Genomic DNA, 15,412 nt, shown 5'->3' on the forward strand with positions numbered 1-15,412 from the left:
CTGCAAACTTCAATACAGTAACAGCTCATTTGTTCTGCAGACGTCCAGCGGGTGTCAGCGGGGAGTCATGAAGAGGAGTGGCACACCAGTGTGGGACAGAAGGAGCTACAGGCCCCCTCCCACATTAAAGAGGAGCAGCTTCATGATGAAGATGAAGCTCAGTCCTTACAGCTTCATCACAGTCAAAGTGAGGAGAACAGAGGGGCGGAGCTTGTAAGTCAACACATCACAGAAGCTGATGGAGAGCATTGTGAAGATATACAGTCAGAACCAGACAGCATCTTTGCTCCACTGTCAGACATGGACCACATGATGTCACACTCTTCTGATCACAGTGACCACATCCAAAAACCTTTGGAGAGTCAAAATGACTCTAGAGGTGATACGAGACATCACACTAACAACAAACACTTTGACTGCTCTCAATGTGGGAAATCATTTAGACACAAGGGTCATTTTACAGTACACATGAGAACACATACTGGAGAGAAACCTTTTAATTGCTCTGTTTGTAAGAAGAGTTTCTCCAAGAAGGAATACAAGACCACACACATGAGAACACACACTGGAGAGAAACCGTTATGTTGCACTGTGTGTGATAAGATGTTCAGGTTTAAGTATCAGGTGAGTAAACACAAGTGTGTAACAGTCATGGAAGCTGCAGGGATTTAAAAACACTTAAACAGTGATTGTGCTAAATGTAGTTTAAAAACACAGCATGTTTAATAAGAATGTATATTTGATGTTGTATGTAGTGCTTCTCATCTTCTAGTCTTATATGTTGTCCTGTACTTACTGTTTAAGTTGTGTGCATTTATTGAATATTATATATGTACCTACTATTTTAATATATTTTCTCATGTTTAAAGAGAGGACATCTTATTATTTTCATTTGTTTTTTTTCACACACATTTTTCCCATTGCATTGTATTGATGTTATTATATAATTAAAAGTATGAATGAATAAAATGGTTAACAAAAATTGGACTGTGGTAGATTAGCAGCATTGTTACATCATGGATGTTAACTACTGCAAAACATCAACAAAGAAGAAAAATGCTGAAGTTAGCAACACATCACTGAACTTTAGAGCCATCGTGAGTGGAGTTGCTTGTTTTTATTGCTGCATTTGTACTTATTTGACCTCACATCTTCACTTTTAATCCTAAAGTCTTCTTCAAATATATTGTTGTGGGCTTCTAACATTTATGTTTGTGATGTGTGTGTAGTCTGTGGAAAGGGTTGTTGTCCCTTGTGGATCCAATTGTTCACTTGCACAGATGCATCACCTTCATCATCATCATCATCATCATCATCATCATCAGACATCACCGGTCCACTACTGGACAAAACCTTAGCATTAATGTTTTAATATAAGTGTGACCTCATTATTCCTTGATAATAAGACTAAAAATACAGATTTAAGCACTGTATTAGAGTGCCTCTTTTAGTACTCCAACTCGCCACACTGAGAAGTGGGGGCGATCATGAGCTAGCAGATGCATGTTGCTATCATGTTTTATCAGCGAGGAAGACAGCATTTGTGTTTACTTTTTGTCAGATCCAAGTTTTAATGCTCTGCTGAATAAATGAATCACTATGGCTGCCAATATGGAGGATTATATATATATTTAAGATTAAATACTTCTCTTAACAGGTAGAAAAATGACACCACAATAAAAGTGAAACAGCATCAGGACTCAGTAAATATTTTATTAATTGACTAATTAATTAACTATAAAGAGTAACATGACAGTGGATATTTCACAAGAGTTCAGTAAAAAGTGTAAAATGGGAATGCTACATAAAATGCTTAACATAGACTGATACTGATACTGTGTAATCATTTATTTGTCCTAACATTATTTTGGGATATAAATTGATGTCCCCCCAATGTTAAACTCATTTCTACGCTCACTGTGTGAAGACTGGAGGTTAATAAAGTCAAAACATTTAGCACAAATGATGTGTATATATGTTAGCCAATAACAAGTCCGTCTGTAAGGCACACAAATACATTTATTCAACATCGTTATGATGAGATTCAGACTTCCTGTTCCGGTAGCTGAACCGGTGCTCGCGAATTTAACTCCAAACATTTAAGTTTAATAATGTAAGGAGAAAGTTTGCAATTAATCTAACAAGTGAATGTCTGGAGTAACTAGCAGGTGCACTGTTACAAAGACGAGATGGCGCCCAAGGCTGATTATAGTGAACTTAAAAAGTCAATCGACACTCTGATCGAGGAAGTTGCTACGATCAAGGAGCAGCAGAAAACCATCATGGCCCTTGTTGTGCAGCTGGATCAGATGAGGGCTGACAATCTGGAGAAAGATAAGAAAATCACAATTCTGGAGAACAGAGTTGCTGATATTGAGCAGTACACAAGGATCAATGATGAGATCATCACCGGACTTAGCATCAAACCCCGGTCTTACGCACGAGCAGTAACCCCAGCAAATGGAGGGGAGCTGGTGGAGTTGGATATTATTTCAATGGAGCGACAGGTAGCGGTCTTCATGCAGTCCAAGGACACACAACCGGACTGTAACAGCATCGAAGCATGTCATCTTTTGCCCAGGAGAGGAACAAACGACAAGCCGAGCGTAGTCCTGAGATTTGTCAACAGAAAGCACAAGATCACGTTGCTAAAACAGGGAAGAAAGCTAAAAGGAACAAACGTATACATGAACGATCATTTGACCAAACGAAATGCTGATATAGCCCGAAAAGCACGCCAAATGAGGAGAGAGAAGAACATTCTACAAACTTGGACTGCGAACTGTAAAGTATTCATCAAACTCAACGGCACTCCGGAGAACGCCAAAGTGCTGCTGATTAGAAACATCGAAGATCCGAACGAATATGACGTATGAACTGGACTGTAAGGTAAAAGCGATTAAACACAATCATGACACACATTGACAATACACAAGATGATACTAGCCACATAATTCAGTTGGTAAGTGAATATGACAATGTGCAGTTGAAGGCATCTAAATACACTGAGCACCACCTACAAGACTTGGAACATGATATAGACCCGGACAATAATTTCCTCCTCAATATCAATGAGAACTGCTGCTACTATACCAATGAACAGTACAACCAGAATATTATTACTAAGGGCAAATTGTCAATTATCCATTTCAATAGTAGAAACCTAAACAGGACATCAAGGACTATTTACACACCTTTTCACAACCATTTAACATGATTGCAGTATCTGAAACTTGGATTAACAGTGAAAAAGTGACAGATTTTGAACTGGATGGTTATGATTTTATTAAAGTGAATAGACAAAACAAGGGGGGTGGAGGGGTGGCAATCTATGTGGATAACACCTTGAGATTCAAATGTCTGGATGATATGAAAACTGTGGTTGATAACCTACTTGAATGTCTAACAGTTGAAATTTGTATGGAAAAAAGTAGAAATGTCATTATTAGTTGTATATACAGATCGCCAGGTACAAGCATTGAACGTTTTACAGATTGGATGGAATGCCTGTTTTCAAAGGAGAGTAACGTTAATAAAGCTGTCTTCATTTGTGGAGACTTTAATATTGACCTGTTAAATCCCAGTGAAAATAAAGATATAGATAATTTCATTGACACAATGTACAGTATGAGTCTATATCCCAAAATCACCAGACCCAGTCGTGTTACGTCTCACTCTGCCACTCTAATCCACAACATATTCACTAATGATATTGAGAATAAGACCATAAGTGGGCTATTGATCAAAGATATCACTGACCACCTCCCAGTTTTTCTGATATTTAATGGAAACTACGGGACAACAAAAGTAGAAAAGCCAACCCAATACAGAAGAACGAGATTAGAGGAATCCATTAGTTCATTTAAACATGATTTACTGGAGCAGAATTGGGATGTAATTTATGAAAATGGTGATGTTAATAGTAGTACAAGAGGTTAGTTCCAAAATATAAAGGAATTGTGCATTTTGTGATAAAAGCATGAAATTTGGTACACTTATAGCCAAAGGCATTCTCAAAAGATTTGGATGTGGAGCCATCATGAATTTTCAACATGGCGCCCATGGCAGCCATTTTTCAAAATGTCCACCAGCAACAACTGTTTTCTTATGAATGATGGATTTAATATGATATTTCAGACTTATTTACTATTCATACTACTTGGTAAATGTCTTTTGGATAGTGGAACATTTTCATTGAAAATTCAAAATGGCCGCCAACTGGTTATATATGGATGATCTCTATGTTTAATTATACATTTATCTTGATGCAGAATTTGAATTGGGAACTTTGGAATTTCTAAGAATCTTCTTTCTATCTCAAGATACTCATGTTAAGCAAGGGAAACCTAGGGTCTATCACAGGGAAGACTAGTCACACTCGCCTTCACAGACACAAAGGGCTGTGCACTGTAAGTGGGATTTTTTGCACTTACACTGCCCAACACAACCCTTCTTGCATTTGCATGAGACAAGTTCATAACTTGACTGGCCTGCATCTGGTAGGCATGTCCAGAAGGGTTCATAGTCCCCCTCAGGTGACTTTGACCAGCCCCATTCGCACGGTGAAGGTAGTTCTGGTGTTGCAAGATGGCGGCGCTTCACGGCGGCAGCTTCTTGCAGGCGCTCTTGGAAGTGTAGACCGATTTGGCAAAAATACCCGTCAATTCAGTCAATTTCATGGCTGGCTCACAGCGTGGTCACTCCGTGATCACTTACGACCGACATACGATTCTGGATGTGGAGAGATCGGGCCATTTTGGGCTGAAAGATGCGTGTACGGTGGACCTACTCGCTAGCTTGGGAATTCTTCGCGAGCTACATCCAGCAGTGGCCTTTGAAGCAGCGGGGTCCACTACCAGCGGGGACCGTCAACGAAAGAAACGTAAGCGGTGTGCTCGGAAGCAGAAGCGGGGATGTCGGGCGGGGCTAACAACAAAGCTAAAGGCTAATCCTCAAAGAAGCGCTAATAAGGAGTCCGTTAAGCTAGAACTAGCCAGTGCCAGGCTGGATAATCCCTGCACACATAGCAATTCTCTTAGAATAATATACAACTCACATAATGTTTTTTCTGCGTCAGAGGTGGACATGCATTTTACTGAGGTGGCAAACAATCTGAAAATTCCTGTCATGTCAATTCCTAGATATGGTCGAAACTATTTAAAGTGCACTACGCATAATAAACGTAACATTATTAATATTGCTACTACGGATAATTTCAACAAAAACTCCTCAAAACAGCCCACTACCTATAATATGGGCTTTTTAAACATAAGATCATTATCTTCCAAAACGTTATTAGTTATTGAAGTCATTAGAGACAACAATCTTGATGTCGTTGGTCTAGCCGAGACCTGGCTCAAACCAGACAAATTTTTTGCGCTGGGTGAGGTGTCTCCTCCTGGCTATACGGGAACGCATATTGCCCGTCCCATTAAAAGGGGTGGGGGTGTTGCACTAATATACAACAAAAACTTTAGCCTTACCTCGGACCTAAATAATAAATATAACTCGTTTGAGGTGCTTACTATGAGGTTTGTCACACCGCTGCCTCTGCACCTGGCTGTCATCTACCGCCCCCCAGGGCCCTATTTGGACTTTATCAATGAATTTTCAGAGTTCGTTGCTGATCTAGTGACGCACGCCGACAATATAATCATAATGGGAGACTTTAACATCCATATGAATACCCCATCGGACCCTCCGTGCGTGGCGCTCCAGACTATAATTGATAGCTGTGGTCTTACACAAATAATAAATGAACCCACGCATCGCAACGGTAATACGATAGATCTAGTGCTTGTCAGGGGTGTCACCACCTCTAAAGTTACGATACTCCCGTACACTAAAGTAATGTCCGATCATTACCTTATAAAATTCAAAGTTCTGACTCATTGTCAACAAACTAATAATAATAATAATAATAACTACTATAGCAGCCGCAACATTAATGCTGCCACAACAATGACTCTTACTGACCTACTGCCTTCGGTAATGGCACCATTCCCAAATTATGTGGGCTCTATTGATAACCTCACTAACAACTTTAACGACGCCCTACGCGACACCATTGATAGTATAGCACCGCTAAAGCTAAAAATGGCCCCTAAAAGACGTACCCCATGGTTTACAGAAGAAACTAAAGCCCATAAATTATCATGTAGAAAGCTGGAACGCAAATGGCGCGCGACTAAACTTGAGGTTTTCCATCAAGCATGGAGTGATAGTTTAATAACTTATAAACGCATGCTTACCTCAGCTAAGGCTAAATATTACTCAAATCTCATACATCTCAACAAAAATGATCCTAAATTTTTGTTTAGTACAGTAGCATCGCTAACCCAACAGGGACTCCTCCCAGTAGCTCCACCCACTCTGCAGATGACTTTATGAATTTCTTTAATAAGAAAATTGAACTCATTAGAAAAGAGATTAAAGACAATGCATCCCAGCTACAACTGGGTTATATCAACACAAATACGACTGTATATACGACGGATACCGCCCTCCAAAATAGTCTCTATTTTTGATTAAATAACATTAGAGGAATTATTACAGCGTGTAAGTGGGATAAAACAAACAACATGTTTACTTGACCCAATTCCTGGGAAACTTATCAAGGAGCTTTTTGTATTATTAGGTCCATCAGTGTTAAATATTATAAACTTATCACTTTCCTCTGGCACTGTTCCACTAGCATTCAAAAAAGCGGTTATTCATCCTCTACTCAAAAGACCTAACCTCGATCCTGATCTCTTGGTAAACTACCGGCCAGTGTCCCACCTTCCGTTTATCTCAAAAATTCTCGAAAAAATTGTCGCACAGCAGCTAAATGAACACTTAGCGTCTAACAATCTCTGTGAACCTTTTCAATCCGGTTTCAGGGCAAATCACTCTACGGAGACAGCCCTCGCAAAAATGACTAATGATCTATTGCTAACGATGGATTCTGATGCTTCATCTATGTTGCTGCTTCTTGATCTTAGCGCCGCTTTCGATACTGTTGATCATAATATTTTATTAGAGCGTATCAAAACGCGTATTGGGATGACAGACCTAGCCTTGTCTTGGTTTAACTCTTATCTTACTGACAGGAGGCAGTGCGTCTCCCATAACAATGTGACCTCGGACTATGTTAAGGTAACGTGCAGAGTTCCCCAGGGTTCGGTTCTTGGCCCTGCACTCTTTAGCATTTACATGCTACCGCTAGGTGACATCATACGCAAATACGGTGTTAGCTTTCACTGTTATGCTGATGACACCCAACTCTACATGCCCCTAAAGCTGACCAACACGCCGGATTGTAGTCAGCTGGAGGCGTGTCTTAATGAAATTAAACAATGGATGTCCGCTAACTTTTTGCAACTCAACACTAAGAAAACGGAAATGCTGATTATCGGTCCTGCTAGACACCGACATCTATTTAATAATACCACCTTAACATTTGACAACCAAACAATTACACAAGGCGACTCTGTAAAGAATCCGGGTATTATCTTCGAACCAACTCTCTCGTTTGAGTCACACATTAAGAGTGTTACTAAAACGGCATTCTTTCATCTCCGTAATATCGCTAAAATTCGTTCCATTTTGTCCACCAGCGACGCTGAGATCATTATCCATGCGTTCATTACATCTCGTCTCGATTACTGTAACGTATTATTTTCGGGCCTCCCTATGTCTAGCATTAAAAGATTACAGTTGGTACAAAATGCGGCTGCTAGACTCTTGACAAGAACAAGAAAGTTTGATCATATTACGCCTATACTGGCTCACCTGCACTGGCTTCCTGTGCACTTAAGATGTGACTTTAAAGTTTTACTACTTACGTATAAAATACTTCACGGTCTAGCTCCTGCCGATCTTGCCGATTGTATTGTACCATATGTCCCGGCAAGAAATCTGCGTTCAAAGAAATCCGGCTTATTAGTGATTCCCAGAGCCCAAAAAAAGTCTGCGGGCTATAGAGCGTTTTCTATTCGGGCTCCAATACTATGGAATGCCCTCCCAGTAAAAGTTAAAGATGCTACCTCAGTAGAAGCATTTAAGTCCCATCTTAAAACTCATTTGTATACTCTAGCATTTAAATAGACTCCCTTTTTAGACCAGTTGATCTGCCTTGTCTTTTCTTTTCTTTTCTGATCTGCTCCCCTCTCCCTTATGGAGAGGGAGTCGCACAGGTCCGGTGGCCACGGATGAAGTGCTGGCTGTCCAGAGTCGGGACCCGGGGTGGACCGCTAGCCTGTGCATCGGTTGGGGACATCTCTACGCTGCTGACCCGTCTCCGCTCGGGATGGTTTCCTGCTGGCCCCACTATGGACAGGACTCTCGCTGATGTGTTGGATCCACTGTGGACTGGACTTTCACAATATTATGTCAAACCCACTCGACATCCATTGCTTTCGGTCTCCCCTAGAGGGCGGGGGGGGGGGGGGGGGGGGGAAACCCACATATGCGGTCCTCTCCAAGGTTTCTCATAGTCATTCACATTGACGTCCCACTGGGGTGAGTTTTTCCTTGCCCGTATGTGGGCTCTGTACCGAGGATGTCGCTGTGGCTTGTGCAGCCCTTTGAGACACTTGGGATTTAGGGCTATATAAATAAACATTGATTGATTTATTGATTGATTAACTGTACCCCACACATGCCCTCCTTAGTATACAGCTCTAATACAGACTAAGACTTAGACTTAGACTTCCTTTTTATTGTCATTTAAATTTGAACTTTACAGTACAGATAAGAACGGAATTTCGTTACATAAGCTCATGGTAGTGCAGGATAAAAAAGCAATAAGGTGCATATATAAATAAATAAGTTACTGCTACAGATAAATATATTGCACTTTTTCACATGCGTCCACGTTTATGGATGTATGTTATATTGTCTTTTTTATTCCAGCGAGTTAATCCATTTTGGGGGGAGTTGAGGGGATAATTTAGATGCGTTCAAGAGTCTTACGGCCTGAGGGAAGAAGCTGTTACAGAACCTGGAGGTTCTGCTTCGAAGGCTGCGGAACCTCTTTCTAGAGTCTAGCAGTGAAAACAGTCCTTGGTGGGGGTGCGAGGAGTCTTTGCAGATTTTCTGAGCCCTGGTCAGCCAGCGGCTTTTTGCCATCTCCTGGATAGGAGGAAGAGGAGTCCCGATGATCTTTTCCGCCGTCCTCACCACTCTCTGGAGAGACTTCCAGTCTGAGGCATTGCAGGCTCCAGTCCAGACAGAGATACAGTTGGTCAGCAGGCTCTCTATAGTGCCTCTGTAGAATGTGTTGAGAATGGGGGGAGGGAGCTGTGCTCTTTTCATCCCACGCAAAAAGTGCATGCGCTGCTGAGCTCTTTTTACAAGAGCTCCGGTGTGTAGGGACCAGGTTATATTGTCAGTTATCTGCACCCCCAGGAACTTGGTGCTGCTTACCATCTCTACCGCTGTGCCGTTGATGTAGAGTGGAGTGTGGCTGGACTGGTGCTTCCTGAAGTCAACGATGATCTCCTTGGTCTTGTTGACATTCAGGACCAGGTTGTTGCACCAGTCAACCAGATGTTTCACCTCCTCCCTGTAGTCCATGTCGTTGTTGTCACGGATGAGGCCCACTACTGTCGTGTACTTCACAATGTGGTTGGTAGTGGACCTGGCGCAGCAGTCATGGGTCAGCAACGTGAATAGCAGCAGACTCAGGACGCAGCCCTGGGGGGAGCCGGTGCTCAGGGAGATGGCACTGGTGGTGTTGTTGCCCACTCTTACAGATTGGGGTCTGTGAGGAAGTCAAGCAACCAGTTGCATAGGGGGGTACTGAATCCAATGGGGGCCAGTTTGTCACCAAGTGCTGCGGGATGATGGTGTTGAATGCTGAGCTGAAGTCCAGAAACAACATCCGCACATGTGTGTCCTTTCATTCCAGATGTTCTAAGCTCAGGTGGAGTGCAGAGGAGATGGCGTCCTCTGTGGAGCGGTTAGGGCGATAAGCAAACTGGTATGGGTCGAATGTGGGGGGAAGTCTGGAGACAATATATTCCTTTACCAGCCTCTCGAAACACTTTATTATGATGGGGGTGAGTGCAACGGGGCGGTAATCATTGAGGGAGGAGATTGTGGGTTTTTTAGGCATTGGGATGATTGTGGCTGTCTTAAAGCATGATGGTACCACAGCCTGGGTCAGCGAGATGTTGAAGATGTCTGTGAGAACCCCAGCCAGCTGGTCTGCACATCTCTTAAGCACCTTGCCCAGAATGTCATCAGGTCCCGGTGCTTTCCGGGGGTTCACTTTCCTCAGGGTTTTCCGGACATCCGCTATGTCCAGGTTGAGCGGCTGCTCATCAGGGCGAGGGATGGATTTTCTCGCCGGAGTGGTGTTAAATGCCTCAAACCTTGCAAAGTAGTTGTTAAGGTCATCTAGGAAGCTAATACTGTTGTCACAGGGACAACAGCCACGATGAAAACTCCCTCTGCATGTGTAGATTGCAGTTCATTGATGGAGCAGTACAAAGCATTCAAAGCTTCTTTGGTGTTAGCACTGGGGGGAATGTACACTGCTGTGAAGATCATAGCACTGAATTCCCTGGGTAAATAAAATGGCCTGCATTTTTTAGTTAATAGTTCTACATCAGGAGAGCAGTGACACAATACTATCTTCCCATTGTTGCACCAGTAGTTGTTGATGTATATGCAAACAACACTGCCTCTGGATTTACCAGTGAGAGTTTTGCTCCTGTCCGACCGAAACATAGTTAGACCCTCGATGCTAACTGCCTCGTCCGGAACGGATGGTTTCAGCCACGTTTCTGTTAGAAATATGGCGCAGCAGGCTCTCATCTCGCGTCTTGCATTTAAATCCAGCTTCAGGTAGTCCAGTTTGTTTTCCAGGGAGCGGACATTTGAAAGCAGGATGGAAGGAAGCGGCGTTCTGTGAGGATTAGCCTTTAGCTTTGTTGTTAGCCCCGCTCAGCATCCCCATAATACAGTGCTTAAATCTGTATTTTTAGTCTTATTATCAAGGAATAATGAGGTCACACTTATATTAAAACATTAATGCTAAGGTTTTGTCCAGTATTGGACCGGTGATGATGATGAAGAATATGTATCTGTGCAAGTGAACAATTGGATCCACAAGGGACAACAACCCTTTCCACAGACTACACACATCAGAAACATAAATGTTAGAAGCCTACAACAATATGTGTGAAGAAGACTTTAGGATTAAAAGTGAAGATGTGAGGTGAAATAAGTACAAATGCAGCAATAAAAACAAGCAACTCCACTCACGATGGCTCTAAAGTTCAGTGATGTGTTGCTAACTTCAGCATTTTTCTTCTTTGTTGATGTTTTGCAGTAGTTAACATCCATGATGTAACAATGCTGCTAATCTACCAGAGTCCACATTTTGTTAACCATTTTATTCATTCATACTTTTAATTGGATAATAACAATAAAATGCAATGGAAAAATGTGTAGAAAAAAACTAATGAAAATAAGATGTCCTCTCTTTGAAGATGAGAAAATAGACTGAAATAGTAGCTACACATTTAATATTCAATACATGCACACAACTTAAACAGTAACTACAGGACAACATATAAGACTAGAAGATGAAAAGCACTACATACAACATCAAATATACATTCATATTATACATGCTGTGTTTTTAAAGGCCTACTGAAATGATTTTTTTTTTATTTAAACGGGGATAGCAGATCCATTCTATGTGTCATACTTGATCATTTCGCGATATTGCCATATTTTTGCTGAAAGGATTTAGTAGAGAACATCGACGATAAAGTTCGCAACTTTTGGTCTCTGATAAAAAAAAGCCTTGCCCCTACCGGAAGTAGCGTGACGACACCGGGGGAAGGACTGCTCATATTTTCCTATTGTTTACACCAGCAGCGAGAGAGATTCGGACTGAGAAAGTGACGATTACCCCATTAATTTGAACGAGGATGAAAGATTTGTGGATGAGGAACGTAAAAGTGAAGGACTAGCGCGCAGTGCAGAACGTATCTTTTTTCGCTCTGACCGTAACTTAGGTACAAGCTGGCTCATTGGATTCCACACTCTCTCCTTTTTCTATTGTGGATCACGGAGTTGTATTTCAAACCACCTCGGATACTATATCCTCTTGAAAATGAGAGTCGAGAACGCGAAATGGACATTCACAGTGACTTTTATCTCCACGACAATACATCTGTGACGCACTTTAGCTACTGAGCTAACGTGATAGCATCGGGCTTTACTGCATACAGAAACAAAACTGTTTCAACAAAATAAGTCCCTGACTGGAAGGATAGCCAGAAGATCAACAATACTACCAAACTCTGGACATGTAACTACACGGTTAATGCTTTCCATCTTGGCGAAGATTAACAATGCTGTTGCTAACGACGCCTTTGAAGCTAACTTAGCAACGGGACCTCACAGAGCTATGCTAAAAACATTAGCTATTCACCTACGCCAGCCAGCCCTCATCTGCTCATCAACACCCGTGCTCACCTGCGTTCCAGCGATCGACGGAAGGACGAAGGACTTCACCTGATCATCCGTGCGGTCTGCGGCTAGCGTCGGCTAGCGCGTCTGCTATCCAAGTAAGTCCTCCTTGTTGTGTTGCTACAGCCAGCCGCTAATACACCGATCCCACCTACAACTTTCTTCTTTGCAGCCTCCATTGTTCATTAAACAAATTGCAAAAGATTCACCAACACAGATGTCCAGAATACTGTGGAATTATGAGATGAAAACAGAGCTTTTTGTATTGGATTCAATGGGGTACCAATACTTCCGCTTCCACTGTTGACGTCACGCGCATACGTCATCATATCGAAACGTTTTCAGCCGGAAGTGTGGCGGGAAATTTAAAATGGCACTTTATAAGTTAACCCGGCCATATTGGCATGTGTTGCAATGTTAAGATTTCATCATTGATATATAAACTATCAGACTGCGTGGTCGCTAGTAGTGGGTTTTAGTAGGCCTTTAAACTACATTTAGCCCAATCACTGTTTAAGTGGGCAGCAGGCTGGCAGAGGGGTTAGTGCGTCTGCCTCACAATACGAAGGTCCTGAGTAGTCCTGGGTTCAATCCCGGGCTCTGGATCTTTCTGTGTGGAGTTTGCATGTTCTCCCCGTGACTGCGTGGGTTCCCTCCGGGTACTCCGGCTTCCTCCCACCTCCAAAGACATGCACCTGGGGATAGGTTGATTGGCAACACTAAATGGTCCCTAGTGTGTGAATGTGAGTGTGGATGTTGTCTGTCTATCTGTGTTGGCCCTGCGATGAGGTAGCGACTTGTCCAGGGTGTACCCCGCCTTCCCCCCGATTGTAGCTGAGATAGGCTCCAGCGCCCCCCGCGACCCCGACGGGAATAAGTGGTAGAAAATGGATGGATGGACTGTTTAAGTGTTTTTAAATCCCTGCAGCTTTCATGACTGTTACACACTTGTGTTTACTGACCTGATTCGTAAACCTGAACATCTTATCACACACAGTGCAAAAAAAACGGGTTTTCTCCAGTGTGTGTTCTCATGTGTCTGGTCATGTTTTCCTTGCTGGAGAAACTCTTCTTACAAACAGAGCAAGTAAAAGGTTTCTCACCTGTGTGTGTTCTCATGTGCAATATAATTTCCATTTTAGTGTTGAATCTTTTAGCACATACTGAGCAAGGAAAAAGGTTTCTCTCCAGTGTGTGTTCTCATGTGTGTGGTCATGTGTTCCTTTCTGGAGAAACTCTTCTTACAAACAGAGCAAGTAAAAGTTTTCTCACCTGTGTGTGTTCTCATGTGCAATATAATTTCCTTCTTAGTGTTGAATCTTTTAGCACAAGCTGAGCAAGAAAAAAGGTTTCTCTCCAGTGTGTGTTCTCATGTGTCTGGTCATGATTTGCTTGCTGGAGAAATTATTCTTACAAACAGAGCAAGTAAAAGGTTTTTCACCAGTGTGTGTTCTCATGTGCAATATCATTTCCTTCTTAGTGTTGAATCTTTTAGCACAAGCTGAGCAAAAAAAAGGTTTCTCTCCAGCGTGTGTTCTCATGTGTCTGGTCATGATTTGCTTGCTGGAGAAACTCTTCTTACAAACAGAACAAGTAAAAGGTTTCTCACCTGTGTGTGTTCTCATGTGCAATGTAATTTCCCCCTTAGTGTTGAATCTTTTAGCACAAGCTGAGCAAGTAAAAGGTTTCTCTCCAGTGTGTGTTCTCATGTGTATGGTCATTTGTTGCTTCCTAGAGAAACTCTTCTTACAAACAGAGCAAGTAAAAGGTTTCTCACCAGTGTGTGTTCTCATGTGTGTGGTCATGTGTTGCTTGCTGAAGAAACTCTTCTTACAAACAGAGCAAGCAAAATGTTTCTCTCCAGTGTGTGTTCTCATGTGTCTGTCCATGTTTTCCTTTCTGGAGAAACTCTTCTTACAAACAGAGCAAGGAAAAGGTGTCTCACCTGTGTGTGTTCTCATGTGTAATATCATGTAATTCTTATTGTTGAATATTTTAGCGCAAGCTGAGCAAGGAAAATGTTTCTCTCCTGTGTGTGTTCTCATGTGTCTGATCATGTTACACTTTTGGAAGAAATTCTTCTTACAAACAGAGCAAGTAAAAGGTTTCTCTCCAGTGTGTGTTCTCATGTGTGTGGTCATGTATTCCTTTCTGGAGAAACTCTTCTTACAAACAGAGCAATTAAAAGGTTTCTCTCCAGTATGTGTTCTCATGTGTACTGTAAAATGACTCTTGTGTCTAAATGATTTCCCACATTGAGAGCAGTCAAAGTGTTTGTTGTTAGTGTGATGTCTCGTATCACCTTTAGAGTCATGTTTACTCTCCAAAGGTTTTTGGATGTGGTCACTGTGATCAGAAGAGTGTGACATCATGTGGTCCGTGTCTGACAGTGGAGCAAAGATGCTGTCTGGTTCTGACTTTATATCTTCACAATGCTCTCCATCAGCTTCTGTGATGTGTTGACTTACAAGCTCCGCCCCTCTGTTCTCCTCACTTTGACTGTGATGAAGCTGTAAGGACTGAGCTTCATCTTCATCATGAAGCTGCTCCTCTTTAATGTGGGAGGGGGCCTGTAGCTCCTTCTGTCCCACACTGGTGTGCCACTCCTCTTCATGACTCCCCGCTGACACCCGCTGGACGTCTGCAGAACAAATGAGGTGTTACTGTATTGAAGTTTGCAGTATTCAAACTATTGACATGTGAGCTAGGCCAAATAGACAGTGATGGGCAAGCTACCTGGACAATGTAGTAAGCTAAGCTACAAGTTACTCTCAATTAAATGTAGCTAAGCTATCCTCAGAGAATTGTAGCACGCTACACTACAAGCTACACTGCAAAAGTAGCTTGCCACATCAAAGCTACATTTAACAGCATTTATATATATATACTGTATATATATATGTTGGCCCACATGTATAATATCAATGTTTATGTTGTCCAT

At 42.1% G+C, this 15,412-nt stretch overlaps 1 protein-coding gene across 10 annotated transcripts in view; it reads right to left on the reverse strand.

Moving 5' to 3' along the window:
* Positions 1-2,001: 2,001 nt before the first annotated feature.
* LOC133658697 (gastrula zinc finger protein XlCGF57.1-like) overlaps positions 2,002-15,412 on the reverse strand; it is a 45,416-nt gene continuing 32,005 nt past the window's right edge. For 9 of the 10 annotated variants that reach the window (XM_062061018.1, XM_062061021.1, XM_062061028.1 and 6 more), the window contains one exon: positions 11,440-15,112. In XM_062061018.1, the coding sequence (XP_061917002.1) occupies positions 13,794-15,112 (1,319 nt within the window). In that variant the 3' untranslated portion in view covers positions 11,440-13,793. Of the gene's footprint in view, positions 2,325-11,439; positions 15,113-15,412 lie in introns of those variants that run through there. The other variant, XM_062061029.1, reaches the window with a different exon arrangement.

The sequence above is a fragment of the Entelurus aequoreus genome, linkage group LG10, assembly GCF_033978785.1.
Source record: "Entelurus aequoreus isolate RoL-2023_Sb linkage group LG10, RoL_Eaeq_v1.1, whole genome shotgun sequence".
In the NCBI taxonomy this organism is placed as follows: domain Eukaryota; kingdom Metazoa; phylum Chordata; class Actinopteri; order Syngnathiformes; family Syngnathidae; genus Entelurus; species Entelurus aequoreus.